General features: G+C 41.3%; 1 protein-coding gene across 2 annotated transcripts in view; it reads right to left on the reverse strand.

Annotated features, from left to right (window-relative positions):
- LOC139162165 (nuclear cap-binding protein subunit 1) overlaps window positions 1-16,872 on the reverse strand; it is a 46,778-nt gene that overhangs the window by 27,207 nt on the left and 2,699 nt on the right. The window contains exons 2-5 of one of the 2 annotated variants that reach the window (XM_070742226.1): window positions 5,636-5,709; window positions 3,387-3,487; window positions 2,493-2,649; window positions 1,439-1,546 (exon numbers count right to left, since the gene is read on the reverse strand). In XM_070742226.1, coding sequence (XP_070598327.1) covers window positions 1,439-1,546; window positions 2,493-2,649; window positions 3,387-3,487; window positions 5,636-5,709 — 440 coding nt within the window. Of the gene's footprint in view, window positions 1-1,438; window positions 1,547-2,492; window positions 2,650-3,357; window positions 3,488-5,635; window positions 5,710-16,872 lie in introns of both variants that reach the window. The other variant, XM_070742228.1, reaches the window with a different exon arrangement.

Raw genomic sequence — 16,872 nt, forward strand, 5'->3', positions numbered from 1 at the left:
CCAGTAAACTAGCTCTGTAAATTTAAAAGAGGGTAAACAAATTAACAATATTAACAATAAATTAAAAAGTAAAAAAAGTAGCTCGATCAGGAACAAAGCTAAAACCTAAGAGTTAAAATCCTTCAAAACTGGATTCCTTCTCATCATTAATTGGATTTACATTATTGTTCTGTTTTTATATATGCTGTGAGCCACCCTGAGTCCTTGGAGAGGGATTGCATACAAATCCAATTAAATAAATAAACAAACAAACAAACAAACAAACAAATAAGTGTATCCAAAGAAGAGCTTCAGCATTAGCTGCTGTGAGGTTATCAGCATAGAAAACCAAATAGATAGATAGATAGATAGATAGATAGATAGATAGATAGATAGATAGATAGATAGATAGATATAGATAGAAAGATAGATAGACAGACAGACAGACAGAAAAATAGATAGATAGATAGATAGATAGAAATAGATAGATAGATAGATAGATATAGATAGAAAGATAGATAGACAGACAGACAGACAGATAGAAAAATAGATAGATAGATAGATAGAAAGAAATAGATACAGATAGATAGATAGATAGATAGATAGAAAAATAGAAAGATAGACAGATAGAAAAAGAATTCCTGTCTAGCTCTGCCTCATAACACATTATTAGATCCTATCCAAGCAAGGACAGAAACTACCACAAAATACCATTTTTTAAACAGCCTTTCAAAGGAGGGGGAGGAGAATCTGACAGCAGGGGGCCTTTTTAATCCGACTCACCATTGCAAATGGCTGCCTTCTTTGCTTGAGTTAGGGAGAGGAACTACGGCGTGCCAGAGGGGACAAAAGCTGGTGCCTCCTCGCTCTGGCTCAAGCAATGGCGCCCTCGTGTGGTGACCCGAGTATAAGCCGAGGCTGTGTTTTTCAGCCTATTTTTGGGGCTAAAAAACTCGGCTTATACTCGAGTATATACGGTAAGTTCATAAGGCGAGGTATTACTGTACATTGTTAGCCATTGACGTTTTATATGTATTATATGTCTGCTATATGTGTATTCATTTAGATATGTTAGACAATTATATATGTGTTTCCATTTATGTATGTTTTAAGGTGGAGAAAAAAATTAAAAAAACTTTTATACCTTTACTATTTAGGGTTTTGTTGCAATACAAGTTGAGGAGAAGCTTGCCACATGTACAAATACATTACAAAATTGTCTGTCATGCAGGTTATAGTTGCCCCAAAGATGCTTTTTTTCTTCCACATAAAGCAACTCATTTCCGACTGAAGAAGCTTCTTAAATGAGAAGAAAAATGTCTTCAAGGAAAAATAAAACATTTGAAGAGGAAAAAAAAAAAAGGAAATTTGGGACATATTACAAAAAAGCAAAAAAATTAGAGTAATTGATGTCAGCAATTTATTTCTCTATGTATGAAGCAAAGGTACTGTTGTTTACCTGAGGTACATCTTCCTCCTGTGTCACATTAACGAAATTCTCAAACATGGCTACCATCGAGGGCGCAGCTATTACGTGACAATTCACAAGATCTGAAAGAAAGCGCACCTGCGGAAAGAGAACATTTAGCCATTTCAAAGCACAGACCAGCAAGAGATATCATCAGGCCAAGCAAGAACCCTGCAGAAGCCTAGGCTGTATCTGCTTCAGCATCTTTTACTGGGGTAACAGGAATCCCAGGACCAATATCCAACTGAATAGACACTTAAACTTGGTTTATTATCAAAATACCAGAAGTCCAGATCAGGAGATCTTAAAAACTGGCACTGTTCACATTACAGAGCTGTAATGACAAAATAAGAAGAAATAAACTAGTGAAAAAGTTTTATATGATCACACAAAATTACACTATTTTTTATCTTTACAGCCCATAAGGTAAAATGGTGAGCTCTTCAAATTCACTGAAAACCAATCTAAACATAGGTATAGGTTCTAATTGTTTAATGATGGTTCAAAGTTATGATGTTTCTCTTTTCCCCACGCTGACAACTGTCATACCATCCATATTGGTCGTGTAAAATTTCAATTGGGGCATTAGACAACCAGCTCACATTTTCGACCACCTGCAACATCTTACAGTCATGTGATCGTGAGCTGTAGTCTTTCTAGCCAGTTTCCAACAAAAAATATTAATTGGGAAATCTGTATTCAATTGACCACATAATCTGCTTACTGAGCATTTCATTTGCTTAACAGCTGTGGTAAACCTGACCATAAAGTCAGATTCAGCCATGTGATGATTCCCTTAATGTCTTAATCGAACATTACATTCACTCGAGAATGTGATGAGTGAAATTCAAGTCTCAGTTGTGGATATGTCAAAGATAACCTGCAAAGTCTCCAAGGCAGGGGTGTCAAAGTGGTGGGCGATGGGCCAGATGCGTCACCCACAGGCCACACCCATCCTGGCTCTGCCAAGGCAAAAAAAGTCACGATACCTCACCTGATGAGATCGGGTTTGACACCCGTGCTCTAAGGTATGAAAACAACTTACTAAATAGACAGCTTCGTTGTACAGGTTGTCTTTCAAACATTCTTTCAGCTGACTTATCATGGCTTCCACAAACTCTCCACCAAAATTGTAGTTTCTGGCATTCAGCAAGCCAACGAGAGTTGTGTAAATAGTCATCTTCTGTGGTAACAGACGTGCACTGATGTTTTTTTCATAAAGGAGAGAGAGAGTAGTATCAATCAATCACTCTGATCAAAGTGTGATCTCGTTACTCCTATTTAGAGTTAATTCAAGCTATTTGGGATGCATACCTTTAGAGAAGCAGCAGTATACCACATTAAAAACAAAAATACCGCTAGGGCCAATTCAGTTTTCATCCAATGTTAATACTGCAATTCCAACTGGGAAATCAAACTCAGTTGTATATAATTATGAATAGTCCTCCACTGTGTTGATGTTGTCCCCCAATCACAAATTTTAATTTAGTTTCAGACTGAGGCAGCAATGGGTTCCTTGCACAGAAGTCATTGGTTGAAAGGAGAAGGTGTAATGAGCAACAGATCAGAAAAAAAAGCAATCCTTTCTTTAAACTCTCATGAAAATTCCAGAGTAAATTTGCACTGCAAATCGCGGCTCAACATATTGCTGTAGAAAACAATTAAGAGAATTGTATTGCTGTTACTGAACCTGAATGATCAGCAATAGTGAACTAGTCTGACATTGCTGCTCCTCTCTGCTCTCCCTCCTAACTATCCCATATTGCTTCCAAGTTTCAAAAATTATTGAAGCGGGATAAAATATGCAGACATACAATATGTATATATATATATATACTGTATATCATAAAAATGCTTTGGAAAGGGAAATTTAAAAACCTTTGCTGTAAAGTACGGTAGTGTATTATCACCTAGTTCCATAAATCTTTTGCATACATACACTATGCAAAGGAGTTTCAGTATTTTGCTTTTGTAGTTTGGCAGATCTGCCTCCAAAACTCCAGCCAAGCCTTCTATTCTGCTTTCCAACGAGAAACGACTCTGAAAGGGAATAAAATATTTTTTTTTAAAATCATTATTATCACATCAAGATTTCCTTTCCCTCCGTGTGGAATGGACTGCAGTGAGTGTGGTAGTGATTCTGCTGTGTCAACAGAAGGCCTTGGAATTCTCCCTCTCTCACATTTAAAGAGATGAAGGTTTTCTCAGCCAAAAGGAATCTATCAAATTCTTGGGAGGCTTCTTTTTTTTCTTTTAATGAAGTAGAATCTCATTAAAATTGAATACTGGAAATGCTCTGAACCTAGGAAATGGGTCTGCATGACCTCTCGGGATCATCCCTTCACACCTGAAGTTTGCCTCAGATGGAGAAGCTTCTTTCAAGGAGAGAGTTAAAGAAAAGGAAGCACATCCCTTCAACTAAGCAACTATGCCATTGACCAGTGAATAAATACAAATTTGCTCTTGCCTTATATAGGCAAATGTGTGCATTTCTTTCCTAGTTCCAATGCTGATAATAAAGAGGAAATAGGTGCTCTGAGGTTGGGCAGACTCAAAAAGTTAGGTCCTCTTTGTTCTCATGGCTCTGAATGATGAGAAAGAAAGATTCCTTTTAGTTGGTGTATGATAAGCTTTATCAGCAATCTTTGATGAACTCAAGTTACCCTTATTCATGGTTAAAAATCATATAAAAAACCCACCTCTGCCGTCAGGCATGGGGGAATTGAGATCCTCTTCCCCCTAGGCCTTTACAATTCTATGCATGGTATGTATGTATGTATGTCTGGTTTTTTATATTAATGGGTTTTTAATTGTTTCTAACATCAGACTACTATTGTACACTGCTTTATTGTTGCTGTTAGCCGCCCCGAGTCTCCGGAGAGGGGCGGCATACAAATCAAATCAATCAAACAAACAAACAAACAAACAAATAAATAAATAAATAGACAGACAGACAGACAAACAAACAAATAAGTGTAAGTTGTTAAATGCTGTACATTAAAATAAAATTTCTTTATCAAGGGAATGTAAAGATATGAATACAGTTAGCAGAGATTTTAACAACTGGGATGATTAATAATAGGTCCATTACTATGTAACTGAATATTTAATAGTCATACAACGGTAACCTTATACATTATTTTTACATATTTCAAAAACAGCAGCAATTCCTGTGCAGCAAAAAAGTGGAAATTAATTTTCATAACTGAAATTTCATTTACACACTTCTAATTTGGTCTTGTAGTTTATATGTTATTTATTTAAGGAATGAGTTCACTGTGTTTCATGAAAATGATCTCCCAGCAGTTTCAATAAAGACTTCAATAAATTAAAGACTTTAATTGCACTAAATAAAATGGCAGATTAGGATTTATTTGCCCTGCTGATATTACCTTATATTTCATTTTTTGCCTAATGGAGACATACAGTATTTAGCGTTTGGTTGGTCAACAAATAAACACTATTTTCATTTTCTTACCCTCACTAGAAAATTGTGGCACAATGCTCCTTGTCATATTCTGTTTCATTTCTTCTTTACAGGCTTTTTAAATATTTTTTCCTCTACTAAAGCCAAACTGTATAATTATTGAGATTTTACATGGATAAAATGCATTATTAATAGAAATTCATATATAGTGAGCATTGATAGGACTGCAATTCAACAAGGACACGGAGTAATAAATATCTATATGCTCGAGAGTTTCTAATATAAAAATATTGAAAAACTCTAATCAGTCCACCAGGAACAGCTGATCAACTTAGCAGGCAATGATACTTTAGCACTCAACTGCTTTGAAACTCATCGAATTTAGTACTCATTACATTTTGATGTGAAAATTTTGTCCTAGTGCTCTTTGTTTGTTTGGTACTCAATGACAAACTAGAATTTGTTGATGTTGGATGCCTTGTGACTCACTACAATATTCCTTATGGGGAAAATTGTTTGGTATTCATTGTTTTTTGGTGCTCATCGCACCTCCTGGAACCAGTGAATGCTGAGCATTGAGGCATCACTGTAATGTTTTCTTACTATTAATTAGAAAACTGAAATATAAAGTAGAATAGAATTGACTGCTGAAACTGAACATTATCCATCCACCCACCCACCCACCCACCCACCCATTTCAATATTTACATTATGCTCACACAAAGAAACCAGAAAAATATGAAGATGCTAGTCTTTCATACCTTATCTCCCACTTTGCAAATGAGAGATTCCAATCGTTCTGCAATAGATACTTTCCTTTTCTTGTGTGGTTGTTCTATTTCAGTGAGACAAAACAGAAACACTGTTTCAGGAGCAAAAATAAAGTGCCATTTAAGGTGTGAGATGCTGTTTCAATTATAGTACAATAGTAAGATTCAAACAGGCTGCACTTATACATATTTTCACAATTTATTCCAGTATAATGACATATTATATGACGGTACATTGCAATGATCCCATTGTTTACCTACAAAAAAGAGGATTTTTAAATTCACAGTTCAGTTCTACAGTTTTGTCCCTTTAAATTATTTTTATCTGGAATCTGACTAGAATGATTTGTTAATTAATAGTAACAGAAATTTGTTTTTTCCTCCTCTTCCATCTTTTTATCTTTTTTTTACAACACTAATTGAAAACAAGAAACACTTGTTCCTTTTTTGTTTTTAACTGACCTATAAGCTGTACCAGAATCTTTTCAACTGAAGAAGTAAGAAATAAGTATTACTACTACTACTACTACTACTACTACTGCTACTACTATCATCATCATCATTAAAAATGCAATGGCAGGAGATAAAAGGGTGCTCACTGTAATGTCTCCTTCTAATTCTACGTATTCTGTATTTTTGAAGGGGAAATCAAATCCCGGACTCGAAAACAAAAAAGCCACCTTTTTACAAAAAGAGTAATTTACAGGAAAGGATTCCCAAAATAATAATAATTTAATAATAATTTATTAGATTTGTATGCCACCCCTCTCCACAAACTTGGAAAAAGATTCCCAAGACAAGCTATTTTTTAAAAAATGTAAAGCCAAAGTAAAAAGCTACACATTTGGTACCAGTCATATACACTAACACACTCCAAAGAAAAAGGGGATTCTGGAGAAGGGAAATGAGGGGGGGGGGAGAGAGAATTAAGCAAGAAAATACAAACTAAGGAATCAGGAACTGCCACAGAGGGGGGGGGGGGGCAGGCTGTTTTCTAAAGAAAGCCAAACAAGGAATAATGGATGGAAGCTGACCAAGGAGAAATTCAGCCCGGAAGCGAGGAAAAACTTTCTGAGAGTGAGAGTGATCAACCAGCGGAACAGCTTGCCAGCGGAGGTTGTGGGAGCCCCAGCACTTGTGACCTTCAAGGAAAGATTGGACTGCCATCTGTTCTTAAATGGTATAGGAACTCCTGCTTGAGCAGGGGTGGGGGGCGGTTTAGACTAGATGACTTGCAAGGTCCCTTCCAACTCTAATAAATAAATAACCCTTTACGTGTACTCAACATTTGGTTTAAAGCTAGGAGAAAAGGAGCCCTAACCCAATCAAGCGAAGATGAAAAAGGAAGAATAACTAAACCTACATATAACACATTTTAGAGTTCTCCATATTTACAAGAAAGCATCAGGGAATATGCAAGCCTTCACATGACTTTTCAAGGTCCAGTAGCTAAGTAGGGCATATACAATTTTAATCAATCTAGTCACTTGGAAATGAAAACATTTGCTGCAAAGATCCCTTCGTCTTCCACGGTGTATTACTGTAATGTCTGCGGAAGCCCATGCAGATCACATGGATTCTTCTATCCACACTTCATTTACAGTCTAACAGTGCCAATTGCTTTTTCTTCCATCCAATCGTGTATGATTCTCGGAGATTGTCTAGAGCAGTGATGGCGAACCTATGGCATGGGTGCCACAGGTGGAATGTGGAGCCGTATCTGCTGGCACGCGAGCCGTTGCCCTAGCTCAGCTCCAACGTGCATGTGTGTGCTGGCCTGCTGATTTTTGGCTTGCACAGAGTCTCTGGGAGGGCATTTATGGCTTCCAGAGAGCCTCGGGGAGGCTGGGGGAGGGTGATTTTACCGTCCCCCAGTTCCAGGGAAGCCTTTGGAGCCTGGGGAGGGTGAAACACAAGCCTACTTGGCCCACAAAAAGTTGGGAAACAGGCCAGAAATGGCCTCCAAAGGGCCTCCTGGAGGGGGGTAGCTGTTTTCGCCCTCCCCAGGCATTGAATTATGGGTGTGGGCACTCACGCGTGTGCGATAATGTACGTGCACCCTCTTTCGGCACCCAAGGGAAAAAAGGTTCACCATCACTAGTCTAGAGCAGTGATTTCCAACCTTTATTGAGCCGCGGCACATTTTTTACATTTACAAAATCCTGAGGCACACCACCAACCAAAATGCCACAAAATGACACTGCCTGCTTGTAGTCTCAGGACGAAGAGTGCTTGCAAGCCAACAGGATTTTAGGACAGCGAAATTGCCTTGCTTCCAGCCTCCCACTGGTTTCTTCTTCTCACTGAGACTGGAACAGTGTGAAAGGCTTGCAAGGCAATGGGAGGCTTGAAGCAAAGCAATATCACTGCCACAAAGCCTTGTCGGTTTGCAAATGCTCTTCGGCCAGATCTAGTACAGGTCTCGGTTTAGAGAGCAGAGGCCTAAATTATTATAGTGCAACATCGTGCAAGATCAGTAGCGTGATATTTAGGCCTCTGTTCTCTGCAAATACCCAGAAGCAGGCAAAGGAACCAATGGCTCACTAGATCGTCACAAGGTAAGTGAATCTCCACAGGCCCAACGGCTATGGAGACCCGATGTGTGGGGGGGAATAGGCAGGGCGAATGCTGCAGCACCTCTACCATAATTCATGTGTGAATGTTGGCAGTGGCACTGCAATATTCGTAACTTCAGGACTGGTCGTAAGTACTTGGAGGAGCTCTAGTTCATAACTTTGAATGGTTGTTAAGTGAACTGTCATAACTCAAGGATTAGCTGTACTGTACAATTCATAATCTTCCAGTTTCTAACCTGATGCCTTAGCCACTACACTAGGGAGAGGTGTGGCCAACATCACAGCACTACGGGTGTCTCCTGTGCTCCACGGGGAACCCTGAATCCCAGCTGTTTGGAGATCTGGAACCAGAGTGGAACCAGATCAGATACGCCCTGGAAGGACATTGAAAAAGATAGGCACCAGTCGGTGGTCAGGGGCTTTCAAAGCCCCAAGGGAGGCAACACCAGCCTCTTGGCCAGCAGCTGTGGAAGACGACTCTGTCGCCATTAGCTGGGACAGCCATGATTGGAACGATTGAAATGGAAAGATCATGGGTTGCCTGGGTGACAAGATCTAAGTGTTTGTGCTGGAGAGAGGTGAAGAAGTACTGGTACTGAAGCTGGGTGTTTTAATGACAATTTAAAATTCAAAAGGAGACAAACAAGACTCTTGGAAATACCATAGAGACAATTAAAGTAACAAGTTTAAAAGTCCAAATTTGAGGATGTCTTTATAATTGGACTTGGTGGAAGTTAACGAGACTGAAAAAGAATGAAGAATTTGAAGAAAATATCTTATAAATGCTAAGTTGATTTAAAATACATTCGAGACTTTTGTGAAAGAACAATTTTGTTATATTGGGAACATAATGGCATCTGCTGGTTAAAAGAAAATATTGCAACAGACTGTTGCAGCTGACATCTGGAGACTGACCTTGCCCATAAGAAGATAACTAGGAACTTGAAATGATTTGAAAGCAGTGTGTGTTGTGCTAGCGTGCTTGATGGTGCACTGTTTTGGTGATAAAAGATAAGGGGATTTTGAACTGGATTGGACTGAAATACAAAGAGATTACTTCAAAGAGTAATAAAGTTGAAAGGGAAATATGACATGGGAAAAGAGATCAGAAATTTAGAGCATTTAGAAATGACAAAATAAAAAAAATCATGAGTAAAGATATAAATTGAGTTAAGGGAGGAGTATGTCCTAAAATTAAGGGGCAAAAGAGATAATGAATGTCTCTGGAAGATAATCTATAGCAGTTGATTTGGAAGAAAATTGAAAATTAAAGCTGGTAGACCCAGGTAACAAAAATAGGAGGTAAGGAGGCAGCATGAGAATAACAGTAGATATATCTAGAAATATATACATACACACACACACACACACATGGATAAGGGAAAATATAAGTTTAAGAGTGGCACCAATGTTGATATGAATTTAGGGTTTTGAATTGCTTGTCTGTTAACTATAAAATTATTGGAGGTACTCAGGGAAGGATAAGAGGGAGGAACTAGAAAGGAAGGGGAAGAGGGAGTGTTCTGTTGGGCTCTCTGGTAGACTCCTCCCAAAAATTCACAGGTACAAACTTCAGACACACACACACACACGTTTGAAAATTCAAAACAATGTTCTTTATAATGAAAATTCACTTAAACTAAGCCCTCTTTTGGTATAGCAAAGAGCACTGGTCTCCAAACAAACTGGTAATTTGTGCAAGTCCCTTATCAGCTCTGTGATACTTAGTTTGCAGCTGTGAGGCAATTCACAGTCCTTCTTTCACAAAGTGAAACACACTTTGCTCTGGTTTAGTTTCAAAGCGGAAAAAAATCAGCACACAAAAGGTCAAAGTCAGTAAAGCAGTCACGAAACACAATGATCAGATAATCCTCCACAATGGCCAAACCCACAGGCTGCTATTTATAGCAGCCTCACTAATTACCACAGCCCCACCCAACCACAGGTGGCCTAATTTTCTTTAATAATAATCTCTCAGTTGTTGTTGCCTATGCATTGCTCTCCACATGCGTGGCTGTATCATTAACTCTTGTTCTGAATCCAAGGAGGAGCTAGATAATTGATCTCCTTCTGAGCTGTCTGCCACACTCTCCTCCTCCCTGTCATTCATGTCTTCTTGGTCAGAGGAGCCTTCATCATCAGATTCCAGGGGGGGGGGCAAAATAGGCCTGCAGCATGTGGATATCTCCCCCACATCCACAGTCCTTGGGGCAGGAGCTGGGCCAGAGCTAACCACAACAGGGAGGAGGGAAATAGGAAATAGGGAAGAGAGGGAGGGAGGAGGGCTGTAATATGAAATATACACTACAAATTTAGGATATTTACTATAGGATCTCTACAACTGAGGATATTTGTTTATGGCACTTTGGACAGAGATGTATAATTATGTACCGTATTTTTCGCTCTATAAGACGCACCTGCTGATAAGACGCACCTAGATTTTAGAGGAGGAAAATAGAACAAAAATATTTTGAGCCAAAAAGTAGCTATCACACATGAGCAAGTTCTTGCATCCATAATTCTATCCTTTCTATGTCTTCCTCCCTCTTTCCTCCCTCCCACTTTCCTTTCTATCTCTCCCTCCCTCTTTTCTTTCTATCTTTCCCTCCCTCTTTCCTTTCTATCTCTCCCTCCCTCTTTCCTTTCTATCTCTCCCTCCCTCTTTCCTCCCTCCCCTTTTCCTTTCTATCTCTCCCTCCCTCTTTCCTTTCTATCTTTCTTTCCCCCTGCCTTTCTCCAAGCCCTTCCTTTTCCCTCTCCCTAACTACCCCCTTCTCCCTCCTTTCTATCTCTCCCTCCCCCTTTCTCTCTCCCTTCATCTTTCATTCCCTCCCTCTCCATCCCTCTTCCTTTCTCACTTACTTCCTCCCTCTTTTTTGTTCTTTCTCTCTCCCTCCTTCCCTCCCTCTATGTCTTTCCCTCCCCCTTCTTCCCCCCTCTCTTTCTCTTTCTCTTGCTTTCTTTCCCTGTCTTTCTCTCTTGCTTACTTTCTCGCTTTCTTTCTCATTCTTTCTCCCCTCCTTTCTTTCTCTCTCTCTTTCTCTCTCGTTCACCACGCCAGCAACAGAGAGAAAAAGAGAGAGAGAGAGAGGGAGAGAGAGTGGAGGGCGCCGTTGTCTTCGCCTCTGCCCGGCAGCTCTGCAGCGAAGAGGAAACAGTCGCGCACCGCCTCCCGGGAGCCCGGCCGACTTTTGGAGCCGTTTTGTTTTCGGCCGGGCGGAGGCGGCGTGCAGAGGCGAAGACACGGTGCCCGGCCACGCTCCGCCTCCCGGGAGCCCAGCTGAAAACAAAACGGCTCCAAAAATCGGCTGGGCTCCCGGGAGGCGGAGCGTGGCCGGGCACCGTGTCTTCGCCTCCGTGTGGCTCTGCAGCGAAGAGGAAACAGTCGCGCACCGCCTCCCGGGAGCCCAGCCGACTTTTGGAGCCATTTTGTTTTCAGCCGGGCGGAGGCGGCGCGCGGAGGCGAAGACACGGTGAATGGTGCTTCGAGACCTCCCCGCCTCCTGAAGCGATTCCCGTAGCCTTCCCAAAGGCTCGGAACCGCCAACGCTCCTCCGGTGCCGAAAGGCGCGGCTCTCTTCGGGGTTGGGAAGAGGAGAGGCGGCGACAGAGGCGGCGGTCTCCAGATGAGTATATCGCCGCCCCCCCCTCTGCTCCAGCGCCTCCCCCCCCCCCGCCTGCATCTTCGCTCCATAAGACGTGGCTGATTTTTCATCCTACTTTGGGAGGAAAAAAACTGCGTCTTATGGAGCGAAAAATACGGTATGTTTTGATATTATGGTGTAGGTATGGATGTTTATGTAAAGATGGTAAAAAAAATCTTTTAAAAAACCCACTGTACTAAATTGGCTCTAATATTAATAGTTTAGTACAGGGGTCGACAAAGTTGTTCAGAATCTAGGAGCCAGCCAAAAAATTTAGGAGCCAGAATTTTTTTTAAGCAAACTTGGTTTTTAATTTAACAAAAAAAACATTACAAACGTTATAAACAACATTTTACTTTTAAAGATAATAAATATTATATTTTGATATTTTAGATTTTAGGCAACATTCTAGTGTTTTTCACTTTGCGTTTTGTGGCCATGAACATGCCTTGTGATTTTAGAGCTGAAGTACCAGTGGTCCACAGCCTTGGCAGGATCAAACGCCTTCACAGATGGCCCATTCATGGTGATCATAAACAAGTCACTTAAACTTTCTTCTTGCATCCTTGATCTGAATTTATTTTTGACCATGTTCATCAAACTAAATCGTCTTTCACAACATGAGGTTGAGACAGGGAGCACCGCTACAATCGACAACAGGTTTCCCAGAACTGGAAATCTCTCGGTGTTGGAGAGTGCCAAATCCAGAAGCTCACACAGTTTCTTTCCTTTTCCAAGGACCTTAAACTCATACCACTCATTGAGGAGTGAGTGAATGCATTGGTCATCACTTTCAGGTGGAGATAGCTGTTTACGAAAATGATGAGCCAATGCAGTAATCTCAACCACACCGTAGTCCGGTGTGGTTGAGATTACTGGCCCGAAGGGAAGGAGCGGTTCGGGTTCCCCGCGCGGCGGAAGGAGAGGCGCCAGAAGACTGACGGGTTTCCCGGCAGGCCAGTCCGGCCGGCCACCCATGCGAGCGCTTTTCGGCGACTGTTCCGGCCCGGGAGGTCCCACAGGACGCACGCCTTCGCCGGGGTTCAGTTGCATCAGGGGGGGAGGCTTGGGCAGCGAGAAGGGCAACGGCTGAGGGGAGGCCGCGGCAGCTGCCGAGTCTCCACCTGACATCGCTTTCACCCCCTCCCCCCCGGCGCAGGCCTGGCTCCGCCGAGCCGGCTCTGCTGTACTCCCGTCGGGATCCGAGGGGAGACCGTTAGTCAGAAACCGAAACAGAGAAGAAGGAAAGGGAGACCGGGCTGGGGACGCGGGTGAGGGGGGGAGGGGGGAGGAGGGGTTACTGGTCGGAAGTCACCGCGCACGCGGCCGGAGGAGGAATGAACAAAACCTCACGCCGGGAGGGGAGGGGCTTCCGCTTCTCTCCGAAGGCGGGTGAGCGGCCAAGATCGGAGCGTCTGTGTGCGGTGGGGGGGGAGTGAAGGGGTTCGAGTAGGAGGCGGAATGGAGGCAAGGGGGGGAGGGAGAGACGCACGCAAGCGCAGGGGACGCTGGGAAAGCAGCTCGCTCCGAGGTTGATGGGCGGAGCTACGGAAGCCAAGATGTACCATTTCTGGGCGTAAACACAAGGCGGGAAAAATATACTGTATACTATACATACAGTACAGCAGGCAACATTTTCTAGGCGCCAGACAACATTTTCTAGGCGCCACTGGCGACCAGGCGCCTGGGTTTGTCGATCCCAGGTTTAGTATGTTGTTATAAAACATTATTTTATGATTTTAAAAGAATAAGAGAAACACAATAGCTTTCTTACAGCCATATATAAATTGGAATAAATAAGGAATTGCCGATAAGTGCCCTACATTTGCATAAATCTTGAGCAGCACAGCCCAAAAATTGATCTTGTCTTTACTGAAGCTAACAAAGCATTTTGGGATATTTTTCCAGAAGGAAATTTTACAGTAGATTGGGTACTGGGAAAGCTCACTTATATTCAACCCTGTCACCAAGCAAAGGAAATTTGTCCAAGAAGGATTTAGCATTAACATTATATTGGTTGCTACTATTCCTCCAAAGAAGTGTATGATTTGCATTTGTTAAGCTGATAGTTAAAATCATTACAATAGGTTTAAGAATCTTTCAAGTAGCATGCTCATCTCTTTGCAACAGAACAAGCATTCATACTCAATAGACAAATCTCTCTGCTGTTACAAAAGGGAAATAATACTTTTATGCATAGAATTATAAACTTTTAATATTTTTATCTCTTGGTTGAACAGAATGAATAAAAGAAAACGCTTGTTGGCAAGAGGGCTGTAGCTTAAATTTCTCAGAAAGCAACAAACAACATTTTCCCCTTCATTTTGCCCACACCTCCATAGGTTGAAAAAGTTGCAATAATTTACTTTTTGGCTCTACAGTCATAAGCTAGGTTTCTTGGTTATCTCATTATTTATGAGTATTATACCCACATTATTTACTATGAATATCTAACTACGGTACATGATATATATTATGCATTTCCCTCCTTAAAAAAAGGAGATACATCTTACTTTTGACCAAATAAAATTGAACTTAGTATTATTTATCCATGAGATGACCTGAAGTTGTTTGCCAACATTTTTTTTGCAATTATTTGCAAGTACACAACAGCTCCTTGGATGTCAACCATGAAATGGAATGGGAAATCAAATTCTTTCACTTAGCTCATTTGTTTTGAACAATCAGTTATGCCACCCACCATAGCTATCCAGAGGGAACTGAAGAAAAAGAAAAAAGTCCTGCAGTTCATTTCCGTATCAGGTTATATATGCATGTGTGGGAGAAGGGAATGGTAACAATTGAACATAGGTAACACAAAGCCCCAGCACCCAGTTGCAAAAAGGGCAAACAACCAATTATGACTGTACTCACTTGGGAATAAATGTTAAGCTTAGATATATTCCTGAAATGTGCTCAGAAATGGAAGTGTCTGTTCTCTTCATAACTAATGCCAGAAAATCAAATGCATGGGAAATCACGGTCCAAGTGCTGGGAAGAACCCACTGTATGTAATATGGCCTCTGAATGCCATATGCCAGTGATGGTGAACCTATGTCACAGGTGCCACAGGTGGCATGCGGAGCAATATGTTGTTGCCCTAGCTCAGCTCCATCATGCATGTGCCTACCGGCCCTAACAGAAGTTGGGAAACAGGCTGTTCCTGGCCTCCAGAGGGCCTCCGGGGAGGGGAAGGGGAGACATTGTGGGTGTGGGCATTCGCGCAGGTGTGACAGTGTGTGCACATGTGCTTTCGGCACCCGAGGGAAAAAAGGTTCGCCATCACTGCCATATGCTAAAGGTTATTTTCTTTCATTCTCAAACTTAGAAAGAGTGCGACCCTAACATATTTATTGTTACAACAGTGTACAACTATCTACATCCACCAAAGGGCATATCAGTTGGGTCAGAAATTTACATATCAGAAAATTGTGCAATCACATTTTTATTTCTTTTAAGCAATTCTTCACTCCAGTTCAATTTTTCCCAGAATATCCATACTACTAATTCCAGGCTCAAAAGTGTGTAACAACAAAAACCAATCTAAACATCTGGCTGACTATGCAACCAACCATAATAACTGCCACACAACATCCCAGGCGTAACAACTGTTGATCGGTCCAAAACAAATCTCGACTGTGGATGTTGCAATACCTGGAGAAACTGAGAAATATATATTAAAAAATTAAGACCTGCAAATAGAAGTAGAATAATGGTGGCAAAAGAAAACAAAGCTGCTACCAACAATAGGAACCTTGAATGCAATTTTAAAATATCTGGAGCACCACCTGAAAACCATCAATATTGACACCACCAGTCAACTACAATACCAGTTTTACATGGAGTAGCTTACAATGATACTTTCAATATTATTAAACAAACGGGTCCTTGGGAAGACTCAGTAAGAGGGGGAAAATGGCAAAAACAGTCTAAGCATCTCTCTGACTTTGTGACTAACCATAATTGTTTTTGTTCCTAATCTCACATAGAAACCTGCAGTGGTTTCCATACATTGGAACACTGGCATCTATTTGCACATATAAACATTCCAGAAACTGGGGTGTTATAAGATAAAAGTTTCAGATCAGTAAAGAAGGCCTCTAAGCCATTCAGAGAAAGGTCTTCCATATCCACTCAGGACACTGCCACCTGGTTTTTATTCTGGCATTCATCTCTGTTTCTGATGACAATAAAAACATAACCCTGGGTGAAAATAACTTTCTCTTCAATACAGATAGTCTTCAACTTACAATAGTTGTTTTAGTGCCTCTTCAAAGTTATAACAGCACAACAAAAAAAGTGACTTGCGACTGTTTTTTACCCTTGCAACCAGCCTCCCCGTAGTCACACAATCAAAATCTAGATGCTAGACAACTGGCTTTTTATTTGCGAGACAGCTGTAGCATCCCAATGCCACATGAGATCCCTTTTGCGACCTTCTGCCAGGCAAAAGTCAATGGGGAAGCCACATTCCACTTAATAACCATGTGACTAATTTAACGACCGCAGCGATTCGCTTAAAAAATGGGGCAAGGAAAGTTGTTAAGCTCACTTAACACATATTCAACCTCTTTGTCATCTTAGTAAAATTATTACTGTACTCTATATTCATGTTTCTCTTTCTCACTCCTTTCCTACTCTCTCCATCTCTTCTATCTACCTTCTCTCTACACCCTGCCTCTACCTCTCTCTTCCCACTTCCTCTCTCTCCCTCTAAACAAGTGGTTCTCAAGCTGGTGGTCAGTTTCACAAAGGTCACCTAAGACCACGGGAAAAGACAAATTTCCTAAGGTGTTAGGAATTAAAGCTTCCATTCTGGTGCCTTGGAACATATTTTTACAATCTGACCAATCAGGCGTTTACAGTGGGGGTTTCCCTCTGACCTTCCTGCCAATCAGCTTACAGCTCTGTTGGGAGCACTGGCGCTAGACTTATGGTTGGGGGTCACCACAACATGAGGAACTGTATTAAGGGGTCGCAGCATTAGAAAGGTTGAGAACCACTGTTC

This window comes from Erythrolamprus reginae, chromosome 2, assembly GCF_031021105.1.
Source record: "Erythrolamprus reginae isolate rEryReg1 chromosome 2, rEryReg1.hap1, whole genome shotgun sequence".
Classification (NCBI taxonomy): domain Eukaryota; kingdom Metazoa; phylum Chordata; class Lepidosauria; order Squamata; family Dipsadidae; genus Erythrolamprus; species Erythrolamprus reginae.